Genomic DNA, 15,422 nt, shown 5'->3' with positions numbered 1-15,422 from the left:
TTTTTTTTTTTTTTTTTTTTTTTTTTTTTTTTTTCTGAAATTGTTTCCTGCCGGCGATTTAAATCACCATTTGTGTGAGTTGTGGGTATCGTCCTGTGTACACCTCCGTGTTGACACATAGCCCCGTCGTTAAGAACGAATCCCCAATTTGGTGTTCCTGTTTGGTTCCCCCCCTGTCACAGCGTGGTTCCCTGTGAGGGTCCTACAAGCAAATATATGGCTGCAACAGTTACGCCAATTCATGAGCAATTGTGTTCACTGTTGGTGCGTTTTAAAAGCCACATGGTGAGTGAGAATTTCCCCCGTGGGAACATCACTCATGTGTGCCAACCGCGTAAACGAGGCTAAACAGATTTGCCCTGAAGGATAGGCGGCACAGGGGTGTACTACGCCTTTTCTAATGACATACCCTTCTTTCGGTTACCCCCTTTTTTTCAATTCGCCCACGGGATGCTAAGAGCTATATTTGAGGTTACATTGATCAGTTGAAAAGCCATCACCTGGTTATGCAAGGAAAAATGTGTACAAAGAAAACAGAAAAGGGGAGCGATAACATGGAGGACGTCTTAGAGCATTCCCACAACGGAGCAATATCATCGGTTTAACGTTCGGGTAGACAAACAGTATAACAGAATTGGGTGTATTTACATGGCTATTTTTTTTTTTTTTTTTTTTTTTCGCATTTCCTCAAGGGAAATATGAAAAAATGTGAAAGATAAAATAACTTTTTCACGTGGATGTACTTGATCCATTTGCAACGGGCAAGTGACGTAAACGAATTAGACATTTTTTTTTTCCAGAAGCACATGTGTCGTTCGAGGCCAACATGCATCCATTTCTTCATCCCTCTCGTACAGTTGCTCACACTGTAGTAGCCACGAATGAGGGTTAACATTGTTAATAAAAAGGAAAAAAAAAACGCACGGTTTGCTACATATAAATGCCTGTTTTTTTTTTTTTTTTTATTTTTTTTTAATGTCTTCATTTAGCTAAACATTTTCTTTTTACATGTGCGCTTAAAAAAAAAATGCTCCGAGGAGATTTACGGACAGGAGGAAACGCCCATGGGGCGAGTGAAGATGTGCCTCTGATGGAGGGAAGCCCTAAGGGGGGCACCTTTTACGACATACTCTTTCCGGACATGTCCCTGAGGAGGTAGTCACATCTCGTGAGGGTTGTTCTCTGGAGTGGATCACCCTCTACACGGGGGCAGCACACACATGGCAAATTCCCTTTTACTGGTCCTGATGAGTATTTCGTGTTGATGACCTCTTCGCGTTTGCTTTTGTGCCCCCCTCCCCGCAGAATCATCGTATGGATTAGCTTTTTCCAAATTGTGATTTATATGTTGAGTTGCCTTTTAAGTGAAAATTTAACGGCGCCGAATGTACAGGTGTTGATGTTTCTAGGTGCCACGTATGGCCCAGCCGTCAAGTACGTTTCGCATGAAAGACAAAACAAAAAAAAGGGGTCATGCGAACGGCTCACACGTACATACGTTCATGTTGCTGGTGGTGGTGATGTGTAGAGGCGTGTATGCCCCCGTTTGGCAGCACGTTTTTTTTTATTTTAATTTTTTTCACACACATTATTCCCGCGCAGGCAAGGAGAAATCTGGAGACTGCTATGCCCCGTTTTCCTGCATGCGAATTGGTGGCACTTAATAATAAACATAGTGTGCATGCTGAATTTGGGCCTAGTGATAGAAAGCAAATACAAGAAGGGGAATTTTCTTTTGCTTTATTTTTTATCAGGGGTGGTTGGCAATGTATTAACAACCATTTGTAATCCTTGTCAGCTAGCTGTGGGTGCATCAACCAGTGGATTTGGCCTGATTGGATTTTCCATTTTGGAAATATTTTTAGCCTGGTCCAATTTGTCTCGAAGGGCTAAGAACTACTACATTTTTAATGTGTCCGTTTTTGTGTTATTTTTTTTTTTTGTTAGTTTTTCTCCTACCGTCGATTTTTTTGGGCACATCGGTGGCTTCCTCTGCGGGGCCTTCCTGGCCTGCCACTACAACAGAGCCATGGGATACGACTCGTACGGCGTCACAATGCGTCCATTAGTTACAATCGCGGCGAATGGGGCGACTGAGACAGTTTTGCTGCCCGTTCACCCTAAGATCCCTTTACACGTTCTACTTATGCCCTTCCACTTCCCCTTCCCTTTTCAGCTTCCAAACGTCCCTGTACTACAGCTTCGCCTGTATATGCGCGTTAACTGTTTTGTACCTGCCAGTTCGGCTCTACGTGACGGACATGCCATGTGCACTTTTCCGCTAGCCATGCGCATAATTTTTTTTTTTTTTTTTTTTTTTCAAACAAAACAATTTTATACCGTTAATGTAGGGAGATGCAGATTTTGATGAGATTCCCCAATGTGTAGCTCAAAAAGTGGGCTCCACTTGAGGGAAAAAAAAAAAAAAAAAAAAAGACATAACAGGTGCAAAATGGGCAAACATGGGAAGGGCACAACGTTTGTGCTGTCCCTTACGTGTTACCGCTGCTCAGTCTAGTATAGGTGAGGGAGCCGCAACAAAATGAGCTTGTCTGAGCCGTCCTAAGTTCGCCTTTCCCTTAAGAACCTAGGAACACTAAAATTGAGCGAGTCGCGTACCTCCCGTACGACCTCCGCAAAGCTTTCCTTATTCCCTTCGGAGGCATGATCAGATATAAAAACTTCTTGCACAAAGGGTAGGTACACTTCTTCCCATTTCAGCATCTCATTAAGGCAAAGCAAAAAAATAGAAGAGGGTCGCAGAAATTCACCAGCGTAAACAAAATCAAATGGAAGACCCCTCTGTTTTGTTTGTACTCTAATTCTCCTTTGGCTATTTGTGGATATAACACAATTTTCCCACTGAGTGAGTTTCTTTAAAATGTGATGGAGCTGTTTTTGTGTTGATTCACTTTCCTTTGCAGGTGATAACGTTGTCACAAGGATGCTTGTTCGAAAGGGTAAAGAGAGGATGCACGAAATGATCTTTTTGGTCACATCTAAACACTCCTGACGGGTGTCAGAAAATAGAATCGGTAATATTGTTCTTAACATTAAGTAGTATAGAAAAATGGGTTCTGCGCAGGATCTTATTTTATTTACCAATTCTTCAAGTATGTCTTGTTTGTGCATGAGATGGACGTGCTGACCACTTAGATGCAGTTCGCTTGAAGAGGGTAGCCTTTGCAGAAATATGTACAGTGTTTTTTCGAACGCTTCTAGAGATTTGTCCACAGGGCAGTTACTCTGGTTTTCCATCCCATTGGATGATGCATGGAGGAGGGACAGCCCATTTCGTGTGCGCATTTTACGTCTTGCAGAGACACTTCCCCCTTGCATTAGTTTCACCAGAAAGAAACACTCACATATGGAGCTCAGATCATACAGACTTAATTCTTCATTCGTGTATAGTGTTCCATGATTAGAGGATGGAAGGAGGTTATTACTCTCTTCCCTTTTTACATAATCCCCTGGGTGGGCAGCACACTCCCTTGTCACTGTTTCACTTGCGTTGTGTGCGTGACTGCCCTGAGTGTTTGAATGCACGTTGCTCCCCCTTTTGCTTTCATTATATTTTTCAACGAACGCATCAACTATGTCGAGAAATATTTCTTCGAAAAATGGAATGAATGATTGGTTGTGTATCATCTCGTGTTTGTTTATGGCCACCCGCATGAATGATTTGAGCAGGTAGGGTAGGTATTTGCATATGGGGTCTCCTGGGGGGTTCGCGGCTGGCCTGCTTTGTACTGCATCAGCGGCTACATACGGGTCTACTTCTCCGTCCTCACTGCCATAACCTCCATACCTTTGCAGAAGTACAGCAAGTAAGTGAGACACCTGGTCGGTAAGGTGACTTTTGTATGGCACTCTAGATCGTACGACTGCCTTATGCGGTTTTCTTTTCTTTTTTAGCTTATCGCAAATTACAGTGTCGGCCCACCAGTTAGAAAATAAAGTGAAGTGGCAGTAGGAGCAGAGGAGGAGGTACCTCTGGATGTACGCCAGGTCGTTACACGTGTTGGCGATGTAGGGGTCGTTCGTTCTGATGACCACATCTATCATGTTTTTTGTGGATAAGAAATTTCTGTACCGTTTGGCGAAATTTTCCTCTGTGGGGGGGACGTGTCCTTCCAGTGGTGTCGCTCCCCCCTGCTGGTCACCAGGATGGAGAAGCAGGTGGTCATTCTTTACAAAGTTAAGAAGCACATTGGAGGAGAGTATGAGTAAGTCGAACGGGTTGACATACGAAGTGGAAGTGAGTACAAGACGTTTAATTAACAAATTGAAGTCATTATCGTAGAACCCGTTTTTTACAAAAATTTCCTGCATTTTGGCTAGCTCCTCTACATTGTTCACCATTTTTGGTTCTATCTCCTTTTCCAATTTGCCGTTAAAATAGACAGCGTACTTTCTCATGGTGCAGTGGAGTGCGGGTAGGACAGACCCGTTTGGGTAGTACCCAATTGAGTCAGACACATAACTTAGGAGAGTTACAAAGCTGGTGTTGATGCATGCGTTTCTTTGGAGGAAGTTAAAAAATGAATCGTTGAAAAGGTACTTCTGTAGCAACACAGCAATATGTTGATCATGTTTTTTTTTTCGAGTTAAATGTTTTACGATCCAGTAGCAGTGAATGACTTTTTGTTCCTCATTGGTTGTGTGCATGAGTATCTCCTCAACCAGTTGTCGGAGCAATCCTACGTCTTCTATTTTGTACAGGCAAGTCAGCTCGAAAATGTTAAAGAGATAATGGTAGTGATTGTTTTTTACGGCCAAGTGGAGGTACTCTGTCAGATGCTCCTTAATTTTGTCGCTGTGGTAAAGTATTTTTTTCTCCTTTTCAATCTCCTCTTTGTGTAGCGTGGATAGAGTGAAGAAGTCTAGGAAGGAGCCATTAGTCTTTTTTGTATTTTCTAAATGGCTTATTATATGGTTCATTATTTCTGCGTCTTCGTTGTTCATTGTTAGAAGTTCTCTCACTGTTATGCTGCTAAGTTGTGGTGACGATGTGTTTTTGTTTTCCCCTTGACATATCTCTTCTTCATTTGGGAGACCCACTTGGGGAGTGCTGTCCTCACTAGGTGTGATGAAATTTGGCCTATTTATGGTTACCCCTTGGAGGCTACTTCTTTTCGCAGCGTAATGCCTGGCAGCTCTCTGGGTAGCCCCTTTAACCAACTTGACCTGCCCTTTTTTGTTTATCTGTACATGGCGCGCACTATGAATGAAGCGGTGAGGCCGACCCCACCTGATGATGTTGTAGAGAGTCATTGTTGTTCATCCTTAGAGGATCCCCCGTGTTAAGGAGATGCTTAACATGGCTTTGTCATTTGTGGCAGGAGGCATGGTGTTACTTTGAAGACTGCCCCACGGGGGATAAAACAATGCTGCTTTATTGAGGCATACACAGGGGTCGTACATTCTCATGGGAAGTGATTTGAACTAGAACAGGGGTGCCAACTGCACAGAGAGGGGGGAAAGAAGAAGACTGTGCATAGGGGGACATTACTCGTTCGGCTTCATCTACACTTGGAAGGAGCACCTCGGCTTTCTTTCCACACATGTTTAGCATTGTGGACGCAAAAAAAAAACAAATTGCAGCATTTTTTTTTTTTTTTTTTTTTTTCCACCTGATCTTGCTCTGTGTACATATCATTTGGCAAGCATTTTTTTTACCACACGGGTGACCTTCCCAACTGGTGACACATGATGTGATGTAGTTTTTTTTTTCTTTTGTACATATGCAAATGGGAATAAATATTTTTTGCTGTTCCATTTGGGTCAATTTACACAATTATGTAATACTACACTGATGATGAAAAAAAAAGAAAAGTTACTTCTGCTCGACTTTTTATAGCCATTTGCTCGTTGTAGCCCATCTTCGTAGGAAGGCTAGTGAAGAGGCCAACACGGGAGGGGGAGGGCTTAAGCATTATACTTTGCATATTGCTTAATTTTTTGCCATTTTGTCCCGTTGTTATAGCGGCGTGTGCCTCCCCCACCTGGGCGATCACTCCATAATTACGTACCTTTAGTAAGGACAGCGGTACTTGTCATGCCCGTGGTATGCCATTCAGCTGGACCCTCATCATTGTCTCGTATTACTTGCTCTTTTGTGAAACGATCCATCATGTGTTTGCAGTGAGGAGTGCACGTGGTGGCTGCGTATATTCCTTCTTGCGGCCAAGTGGGTGCGATTTGGGGAGGGGGAGGCGAGACACCAAGCTCGGGGCGTACGACTTCCGTACAATCGAGCGTAAGTGGCAAGTCGTGTGGAATGCGAAGAGGCTCCTGGATAGGGACTTTGCGCGGTTCAACCGGCGTGCTCGGGAACGAAGCGAAGGTGAACGAAGCGCAGATGAACGAAGCGAAGATGAACGAAGCGAAGGTGAAGGACGAGATGGTGGACTAGAGGGGGGCAAATGTGAAGGCGACCCGGGAGGGAAACTAACCCAGCGCAAGTTCTACATCCTGGACATGTTCCCCTACCCCTCGGGTGAGGGTCTGCACATGGGGCATATGCTCTGTTTCACCATAACGGACGTGTTGACAAAATTCAAGCGAATGACCAACCACTGCGTGTTTCACCCCATCGGATGGGACAGCTTTGGGCTGCCATGTGATAGGATGTCGATGAAGCTAAAAGTAGACCCAAGAAAAATTATTCAAAAAAATATTTTTAATTTTAAACAACAGCTACTAAGAATGGGATTCCTTTTCAACTGGGACCATGAAATTAATACATCAGATGCAACATTTTACAAGTGGACACAATGGATTGTCATTCAAATGTATTTAAAAGGGTTGGGTTATAAAAAGAAGTCTTATGTAAATTGGTCCAAGGAAATTAAGTGTGTAATTTCAAATGATGAAATGAAGAATGAAGCGAACGTGGAAGGATTAAAAGTAATAAAGAGGAAGCTGCTGCAGTGGTACCTTAGGATTACCAAGTACGCCACAAGACTCATTCACGATCTGAAGGACATCCAGTGGCCTGAAAAAATTAAACGCATGCAAATTAATTGGATAGGAAAGAAAAGAGGGATCCTCCTGAAGGCTAGGGTTATACCTATTCATGAGTGGTCAAGTGGGGAACAGTTTAGTACTCCTCCGCATTGTTTCACTCCACATATTCTTTACCATAGCATATATGCGAATGATGAGATGACTCTCCTTTTTAATTATTTGTACCGTGAGGGGGTGGCGGGTTATGGGTTCTTCGATTCGTTTGTTAGAGTGCAGAGTGGGCAGTATCCCATGTTAGCGTCTGACAACCAACTGGAACGCCTCATTTATGACCAGGACGCTGTTGAAAAGGTGCTCAGGGTGATGAAGCCAAGGGCACCTACGGTAAGGCTTCCATCCAACGGGGGGGAGAAAAAATATCTTCTTCAATTTGACTCGGATGGGGAAGAGAACGAAGGGGATACTTACGTAAAAATATTTCTACACGAAAAGGAGGCCATCTTTGACGGGGACAAATTATTAATCAGTGTGAATCATCCTGATATTCACCAGATAGTAAATGGGAACAACACTTTATTATCTTTTGTGAGTAGAGCAGTGAGGCAAAACGACACCGAGAGGTTAAAGGATGAACGGATCCTCTTCACAGGTTCTGTTATTTACAATCCCATAATAAGGTGTTACATTCCTATATACCTTTGTACATTTGTATTAGAGAACAGTAGGAAGTTGCTCTTCGTTCAGAGGGGGAGGAGAGATCAAGTCTGTGAAACGGCTAAGGGGGAAGAGATGTTGCACAATGTGTTATCCTCATCGAAGTATAGCAAAAGGTACAGTGTGTACAGTCTGAAGGACTGGCTGTTTTCGAGGCAGAGGTACTGGGGCGAGCCCTTTCCTTTTCTCTTTCCCGTGAAAGGGACAACAGGGGGGGATGTTCCCGCCGCGGGACAGCAGACACACTCTGTGAATAGCCAAGCGGAGGAGGGGCCAAGTGTGGAGAATACAACTGTGTGCAATTCGCCCATGAGAGAGATCTATATAGACGACGTCCCTGTGCATCTGCCAAAGTTTCACAAAGGAGTATACGAATTGGGTTCTAATAGGTACAATGAAGGATCTCCTTCCGTCTTGTCCCGATTTAAAAAGTGGGTTTTCCAAAGGAGAGGAAATGTTTTGTATAAGAGGGAGTGTGACATAATGCCCCAGTGGGCAGGGTCCAGCTGGTATTTTTTAAGGTACCTGGATTCAAAGAATGCGAATCGCATTTTTAACAAGGAGATGGTAGATATGTGGATGCCTGTTGATCTGTACGTTGGGGGCAGTGAGCATGCTGTGTTGCATCTTCTGTACGCGAGATTTTTTCACAAATTTTTGTACGACATGAAGTTGGTTAGCCATAAGGAGCCCTTTCAGAGGCTCTTCAACCAGGGCCTCCTCTTGAGTGCCACTTCGTTCTTTGCCTACACGACGTTGGACGGAAAGTTGGTTAGTTATGCCACGGTGAGGGGTGAAGCGGGGGAGGGGAATAATATCGAGCCGGATGCGGTGAACAAGCAGGGCTCTGTCCAAGCGAGCAGCGAGATGAGTAACCCTGGGGAAGTGACTCAGCCCCCCCCATCCGGCCAGTCTCTCTTATCGGAGCAGCCGACTCGCGGCACGGAAAAGGCGCTACAAAGAATGGTGCCGATCGCGGAGGGGAAGAAGTACAGAAAGTATAAAATTCCAGAGAAGCTGGTGGTGCAGAGGGAGGGAAAATATTTTCTTAAAGACGCTGCTCACGTAGAAGTACATGCCATTTATGAAAAAATGTCCAAGTCAAAAGGAAACACAGTGAACCCAAACGATATTGTGAAAAAGTATGGGTCCGATTGTCTGCGATTGTACATTTTATTTTTAGGCCCTATAGATCAGAACAAAAAATGGGACCTCAAGGGAATAAAAGGGACCTTTAAATTCTTAATCAATTTGTACAGCCTGTTTGTGAAGGATGTAGATGCTTCCCATTCGGTTAAGGAGAAGAGACAAGAAGAGTGTAGCGCCACTACGGAGGTTGACTCGGGGGGGGTTGTTCAGACATGTGGTGACGATAATACTGTTGAACCAACCAGCGAGGACAACAGTGATCATATAATTTGCAGCAAGTGTAGGAGGAAGAAAAAAAACAAGCAGATGATTCTTAAATTTGAAATGATTAAAAATGGGGGGAGCCAATATGAAGAAGGAAAATTCAACCCAGAAAAGAGGAAGGAAGCCATAAAACGAAATATTAGCTCGCTGTGGAGTCAAGACCATTCGTACAAAGAGCTATCAGATCGAATTGTAAAAAAAAAGGAACACGAAATTGAAAGGGAGAAGAAAGAAAAGGCAAATTTTTTTATTAACAAAATAAGTGGGTGTCTAAACAGCATGAAGCTAAATACAGCTGTTTCCTTTTTCATGATGTTTTTTAACGAAATTAAAAAATGGGACTACATCCCTTTGAAGATTTTTTTAATTTTTGTTAAGTTGCTTTTTCCCTTCTGTCCTCACATCTGTGAGGAGTTTTGGTTTTTCTATTTAAAGAAATACAGACCGGGGAGGAAGCAGATTTGTTACTTCTGCAATTCTAACTTGATGTACTTTTCTCGTTGGCCCTCGTTGTTCCAGTTGGAGGCACCAAGGATGGGCAAGCTTTCCATCCGGGTGAATAACCGCCACGTGACGTTTATGGAAGTTGAGGGGGGAAGAAGTTCAGAGCGTTGTGGAAATGCGGAAGGCCCCACAAATGACGAAGCGCCGGAGCGATCACAAAGCATCATTCGTGAAGCCACAAATAGAATAACGGATCGGGTTGAAAAAGAGGAGAAAAGGGGCAAACGCCTTGTCAACGTTGTGTACATTCCAAACAGAGTCGTAAATTTTATCTTCGAGTGAGGGGCGGCATGCGTGTTTAGCGAAGCGCATAATTGAGCGCGATACATAGTGCCCCCCTGTCTACTTCTGGCGTGTCTACGTCTTGTGTGTCTGATGGGGCGCCTACCCAGGTGTCTCTTCGAGCGCTTCTGCCAGCTCGTGGTCCCCGAGTATGTCCTCCCCCGCTTTTGTTTTTGTTGCCTTTTTTTTTGTAATTTTGTTCAGCTTCACCTCTGCATCTTTGAGCTCCCTTTCGAGAGTCTTCTCCGTGGCGCTTTCACTATACACGGACTTTTTTAAAGATTCCATTTGGTTCTTTATAGCTTGGCAGATTAACTCTAGCAACTCTAATTCTGTTTTCTTCATAAAGTTGTTATAAGATGGACAGGATTCCTTGTCCCTTAAGTCATATGCTGTTCCAGTTGCATCTCGAAAGACCCCCGGAAAGGCAGAAATTTCATATACCTTCCTAAATCCTTCTTTGTTAATATCTTCTTCATCTTCGTAGACCTCCAGTGGGACTAACCTCAATTTTCTTTTGGTCAACTCAGGCTCATAATTAAAGTCAGGCGTTGGCCACTCCGGTAGGACATACCACCATCGTATGAGGAGCTGTGCGACGAGCTTTTCCTTAGGGGTCCGATTGTGTGGGTCGAACGTACCTATAATGATGGAATCTGTTTCAATGTCGTTGCTTTGGCTGAGGCTATTTTCGAAATCGTCACCACTACTGTGCCTGTATTTTCGTTTTTGTTTATTTTTGCGGCTGCCTTTATCTCTCCTTTTGGTACTGTCACTACTCCCTTTGCTGCCTTTCTTTATCTTTTTCGTGACTACACTTTTTTTGCGCTTCTCTTTTGTTTCCCCTTTCTGCGCAGTTTTGGTGCTTTTTTTTTTTTTTTTTTGCCTTTATCTTTTTTCGATTTTTTTTTTTTCAGAGTACTCCCCTTGGCTTTTTGGTCAGAGTGTGTTTTAGAGGATACATGCGCCTTTGAGGATACCTTATGTTTTGAGGACTCATTTTTTTTCTTTGCGGCTGCACTACTGTTAACTACTACTACTACCTGTGCACTTCCTTTACTGTTCAAAATCACTTCATTGTTCTCTTTACGGTGTACGTTTTTATTCTTAGACCTGATGGTGTCACCATTGCTGGAGCTTTTTTGCACCAGGTCGCTATGCCTATCGTTACTATTGCCTACCCTACTTGGGGTCGAATTGAGTTGATTTTTTATTTTACTTTTTACAAGAATGGGTTGGTCCGAATCACAGCTGGATGTGCTATCTTCCTCTGTTGAGGAGTCGCTTCCTTTCCCTCCGCCTTCACTGATTTTTGTCTTTGTGCTAGCCTTTTCTTTTAAACGGCGCGCAGCATCTTTTTGTTTTGCAGTGTGCTTGTTTTTACTGCCTTGGAAGTCGTCACTACCACCGTGCTTGTTAATAAGATTGATCAAGTATTGGTCATCGCTACTTGCATCTGACTCAGGATCGGCGTCCCTGTCTTTGTTACCAGTTTGCATGTGCCCATTGATGCGGGAACGTTTAATATTTTTTACTTTCTCTGTCCCTTCGTTCCCGTTTCGTTTCTTTAGAATTGCGACCCCCATTTTGGCAACAGCGTCCCCGCTACTAATTCCAGCTGTGTCTCCCATTTTGACGCGCATTTTTGCCTGCTCAATTTTTATCGTTTTGAGAAGCGGCACGTCGTCCCCGTCGCTATCATCACTGTCGCTGATGACATTGACCTTGTCTGCTGGCGGTTCGCATGGACGTTTGTGGGACTGTCCCTCTGCACCTCCTCCCCCGCTCCCGTTTCCACCTCCGTCTCCTCCCGCACTGTCACTCCCGTTGATGATGTTAAGGCCTATGTTACTCATCCGCTTGCTCAGATATTTCCTAACTATTTTATCTTCCACATCCCCGCCGGTACTATCATTGGGCCCATTGTTATTGTTAGGGTTATCACTGAGGCTCGTGGCTTCACCCCCGTCATCGTTATGTCTACTAGTGTCATTCTTCCCCCCCTCGTTCGGGCCATTTTTATCAATGTGTGTTTTCCTTGTTTCCTCTTTTGTGAAGAAATGGTTTACCTCATTTGCATTGTAGGAGTGACTTTCCTGTTCACTGGCATTTTCCTGCACCTCACAATTTGCGCTTTGAACTTTTTTCATTTTTTAAATTTACACTTAAACATGGTTCGGAATTTTTTGCACAATTTGGCAGGCAGGAAATGCAGCAAGGTTGTGTGTGTGTGTGTGTGTGGAAGGGTACGCGAAAGTAGGCGCAAATGTTACCGCGAATTAAAAGGCAAATGCGGGGGAGATGGAGAAGCCAAGGCTCTTTATATGTTTATATTCACACGAGATGCCCCTCAGCTTGTGTAGTAACGTTAAATGGATCGACTTTTGATTGTTCTATGAGGAGGTGAAGGGGATTGTATAACCATCATATGGTGACTTATGGCAAAATGCGCAGAGGTGGGGGAAAATCCCAGATGAAGAACTTCTTCCTCTCAGGGTTGTCAGAATATGCTCATGTAAGAAGGAATCAATTCAAACATGTGTAAAAATAATCGGCGTCCCTTTTTCTTATAGATTCACTTTTTCCATATCATCAAGGGGAAAGGTGCTAAGAAAAAAAGTAGAGCGAAAAGAAAAAAAAAAAACAAAATAAAAAATAACATAAAAAGTAGAAAAAAAAAAAAAAAGAACAAAAAGAACAAAGCAAAAAGAAAAAAAAAAAAAGGGGGCGGTTCCCCATACATGCAAAGCACAATTGTCGCTTTACAAAGATATTCCTTCCCATCCTCTTGAGGCAAAAGTGACCAATTAAGGCCCAGTTGAAAAAGGGGGAGATATAAAAAGTAGGAACACATAGGCGCGTACAAGGCAAAAAAAAAAAAAAAAAAAAAAGTGGACCTTTTTTTTGTTTTGTCAAACGGGGAGATACAAAAAGGGCAAGAAAAGATAGTATAGAAGTGGGAAACAAAATTATTGCATGAAGGGAAAAGTGAAGCGAGCGTGAAGTGAAGCAAGGGACAGGCAACCCGTCCATGAAACAGTCCATCACATCGAATCTCCCATTCGTGTTCCCATTTTTTGGCCAGCGGGGGAGAATCTCGAATGTATGTTATACAATACCCCCCTGCGTTTTAGGCGCACATTTTTATTTTCCCCTTTTTGAAAAAAAAAAAAAAAAATCCAAGAAATACGACAAGTGCTTAGTTAAGCAGTTCGAATGTGTACTGTGTAATGGGGATATGTTTTCCATTTTTTCCCTTTCTTTTGAATTTATAAAAAAAAAAAAAAATGGCCATTGTATTTCCGTCCCGTCCAGGATTCATTCATACACATCTTTGTGTACTAGTGTGTACGTGTGTCCCTACCTATATGCCCCAACGTTACTTTCACATGCATTTTTCTTTTCGTATTGTTTTTCCCGTGCCACACAATCGATCGGTGGAGTGTCCCATCCAGCAGTGCAGTGTGTACTCAGAATAAATTAAGGCTGTTTTTTTAAAAAAAAAAAAAAAATTCCTTAAAAGGTATCGATGAGCTTTTAAGAAGAAAAGCAGTGTATGTTTAAACAAAAAAAAAATTGAGATAAAAAAAAAATGAAAAATAAAAGTCAAAATAAAACAATTCACGAGCTGAACAACGAATAGGGGAGCACGGTCCACATGAAGAGATAGCAAATTATCACACAAGTGATGCTTATGCAACTTCTGTGGATGGACAACACTACATGGGGTAACACAGCTCCTCTGTAGTGGAGGTGGATGCGTAAGCACATCTTCCTATACATATAAAACGTTTGGTATTCGTTCGCCATGTCTTTCTCCTTCCAGGAAGGGGCATAAATAGCACGCCTCATGTGAACTTACCCTTTACCAAGTCGTCCATGTGAATGCCCTTTCTGCGTCTCGAATCGGATTGATTCTTACCTCCTGCGTCCCCTTGAAAGGACAGCCCCCTGGAGTATAAGGGAGGCAGATCCAAAAATCTCTCAACCACTTTTATTTTACAAATTTGGGTCGTAAGTAATTGAAAGAAGGTGTTTGTGATCAAATAAATGAGTAACCCCGATGGCATGGATTTAAAAAAAAATAATGAAGATATATAAAATAATCTCATGCCTAGCTTTGACACTTGTTTCATTTTTTTTTGAAAATCGCTTTCATCTGCAAGGAGGGAACTGGACTTGCTTTTGCTTAGTGCCTTGTCAATCAATGCTGTTAATTCATTATTTGATAATAGCAAGAGGGAGGACAACAGAGGGAGTATATAATATGGGTCAGGTAAAGAAAGACTGTCTAACCATAGTGGAGACTCAAAAGTAAATTCTTTAAACACTTCAGGATAGGAGGCCATTTTTTTCATAGAAAAATAAAATATAAAAAATAAAGGGGTTTGGAAAAATGCCATTAGGATAATTGATTTGGGGATTAAAGATATCCCATGGGTATTTCTAATGTTAAGGATTTTTTTTTTAAATTCAAGTGCCATTTTTATATTTCCATCTTGTGCATTACTTTTTAATTTATTTGTCAATTCTTTTATTAGAGGGTTTAATATTTTTTGCTTTCTTCTGTCCCGTTCTGCCGATACGGTTAAGGGTAAAATAATTATCCTCATGAATGACGTCGTTGCTGCGATAGAAGTCATCCAAGAACAATCGAACATAATTTTTGTGCAATTTAGTAATTCATAAACGAGTTCGACATACCAGGAAGATTCGTAGCTGTCTACATCTTGTTGCAAGTTAGCTTTGCATTTTTCAATGATGAAATGAGTGTACGGGATGATTTCATCATTTGTAACTTCCCCTGGGGGGACATCCCCCAGTGTCTCTTCATTTTTGTCACTTTTGGCCCATTCGAGATTTTCTTCCCCCTTATGCTCACTATTGCATGTTTTTTCCTTGTCCCGTGTGGAGCACTCTGCCGATTTGTCTGCTCCGATCCATGGGCTGTATCCCTTTGAATTGGCTCCATCACAGCTAGCGACGCTACTGGGTAGGTGAATAAAATTTCGAACGTGGACAGAATACGCCCCCCTGGTACCACCACTTACACCCTTTACTTCTTTCTCGCATGTGCGATTATGCCCATAATAATTTATCGCGCAGTCATGTTTCCCTCTTTTGAAAAAGTTGCTACAAAAAAATATATTCTGAGAGCTTTTCTTTAATATTCCATTGTTCAGCTTAATGTGTGAGTGGGTGAAGCTCATATTATTGAATAAGGGGCTAATTGGGTAAGGTGTAAAGAACAGGAGGGAAGAGCGTTAGGAAGAAGAAGCTACATATCTGCACCTTTGCAAATCATGGCAGTTCTGCGCGGAAAGAATGGAAACAGAACGAATATACTCTCCTTGGGAAAGAACGGGGATGCTATCGTATATGTACATTTAGGTAGTTCCATTTTATGTATGTTTTTTTTTTTTTTTTTTTTTTTTTTTTTCCGTTTTTGCCTGACCGTTCATACGATTTGGCTAGATATATTTTTTTTTTTTACCGACTTGTTCATACAATTTGATAGATTTTTTTTTTTTTTTTTTTTT

The 15,422-nt window shown here is 42.4% G+C and overlaps 5 protein-coding genes across 5 annotated transcripts; 2 read left to right on the top strand and 3 right to left on the bottom strand.

Moving 5' to 3' along the window:
• Positions 1-1,027: 1,027 nt before the first annotated feature.
• AK88_00732 (uncharacterized protein) lies at positions 1,028-2,285 on the top strand (the record flags this gene model as incomplete). The annotated part of the gene is made up of 4 exons (XM_012478376.1): positions 1,028-1,155; positions 1,306-1,434; positions 1,603-2,043; positions 2,177-2,285. The coding sequence occupies 4 exons, from the start codon at positions 1,028-1,030 to the stop codon at positions 2,283-2,285; spliced, it is 807 nt and encodes a 268-aa protein (XP_012333799.1).
• Positions 2,286-2,562: 277 nt separating this feature from the next.
• Positions 2,563-5,274, bottom strand: AK88_00731 (uncharacterized protein; the record flags this gene model as incomplete). Its single annotated transcript, XM_012478375.1, has 1 exon — positions 2,563-5,274. One exon carries the CDS (start codon positions 5,272-5,274, stop codon positions 2,563-2,565), a length of 2,712 nt encoding a protein of 903 aa, XP_012333798.1.
• A 795-nt stretch (positions 5,275-6,069) lies between these two features.
• On the top strand, positions 6,070-9,882 carry AK88_00730 (uncharacterized protein; the record flags this gene model as incomplete). Its single annotated transcript, XM_012478374.1, has 1 exon — positions 6,070-9,882. One exon carries the CDS (start codon positions 6,070-6,072, stop codon positions 9,880-9,882), a length of 3,813 nt encoding a protein of 1,270 aa, XP_012333797.1.
• Positions 9,883-9,984: 102 nt separating this feature from the next.
• AK88_00729 (uncharacterized protein) lies at positions 9,985-12,032 on the bottom strand (the record flags this gene model as incomplete). The annotated part of the gene is made up of 2 exons (XM_012478373.1): positions 9,985-10,731; positions 10,863-12,032. The coding sequence occupies 2 exons, from the start codon at positions 12,030-12,032 to the stop codon at positions 9,985-9,987; spliced, it is 1,917 nt and encodes a 638-aa protein (XP_012333796.1).
• A 1,698-nt stretch (positions 12,033-13,730) lies between these two features.
• On the bottom strand, positions 13,731-15,092 carry AK88_00728 (uncharacterized protein; the record flags this gene model as incomplete). Its single annotated transcript, XM_012478372.1, has 1 exon — positions 13,731-15,092. The coding sequence occupies one exon, from the start codon at positions 15,090-15,092 to the stop codon at positions 13,731-13,733; it is 1,362 nt and encodes a 453-aa protein (XP_012333795.1).
• Positions 15,093-15,422: the final 330 nt, after the last annotated feature.

This window comes from Plasmodium fragile (genome assembly GCF_000956335.1).
Source record: "Plasmodium fragile strain nilgiri unplaced genomic scaffold supercont1.6, whole genome shotgun sequence".
Lineage (NCBI taxonomy): Eukaryota > Apicomplexa > Aconoidasida > Haemosporida > Plasmodiidae > Plasmodium > Plasmodium fragile.
Note: the sequence above shows the minus strand (reverse complement) of the source record. Positions and strands in the feature narration are given on the sequence as shown.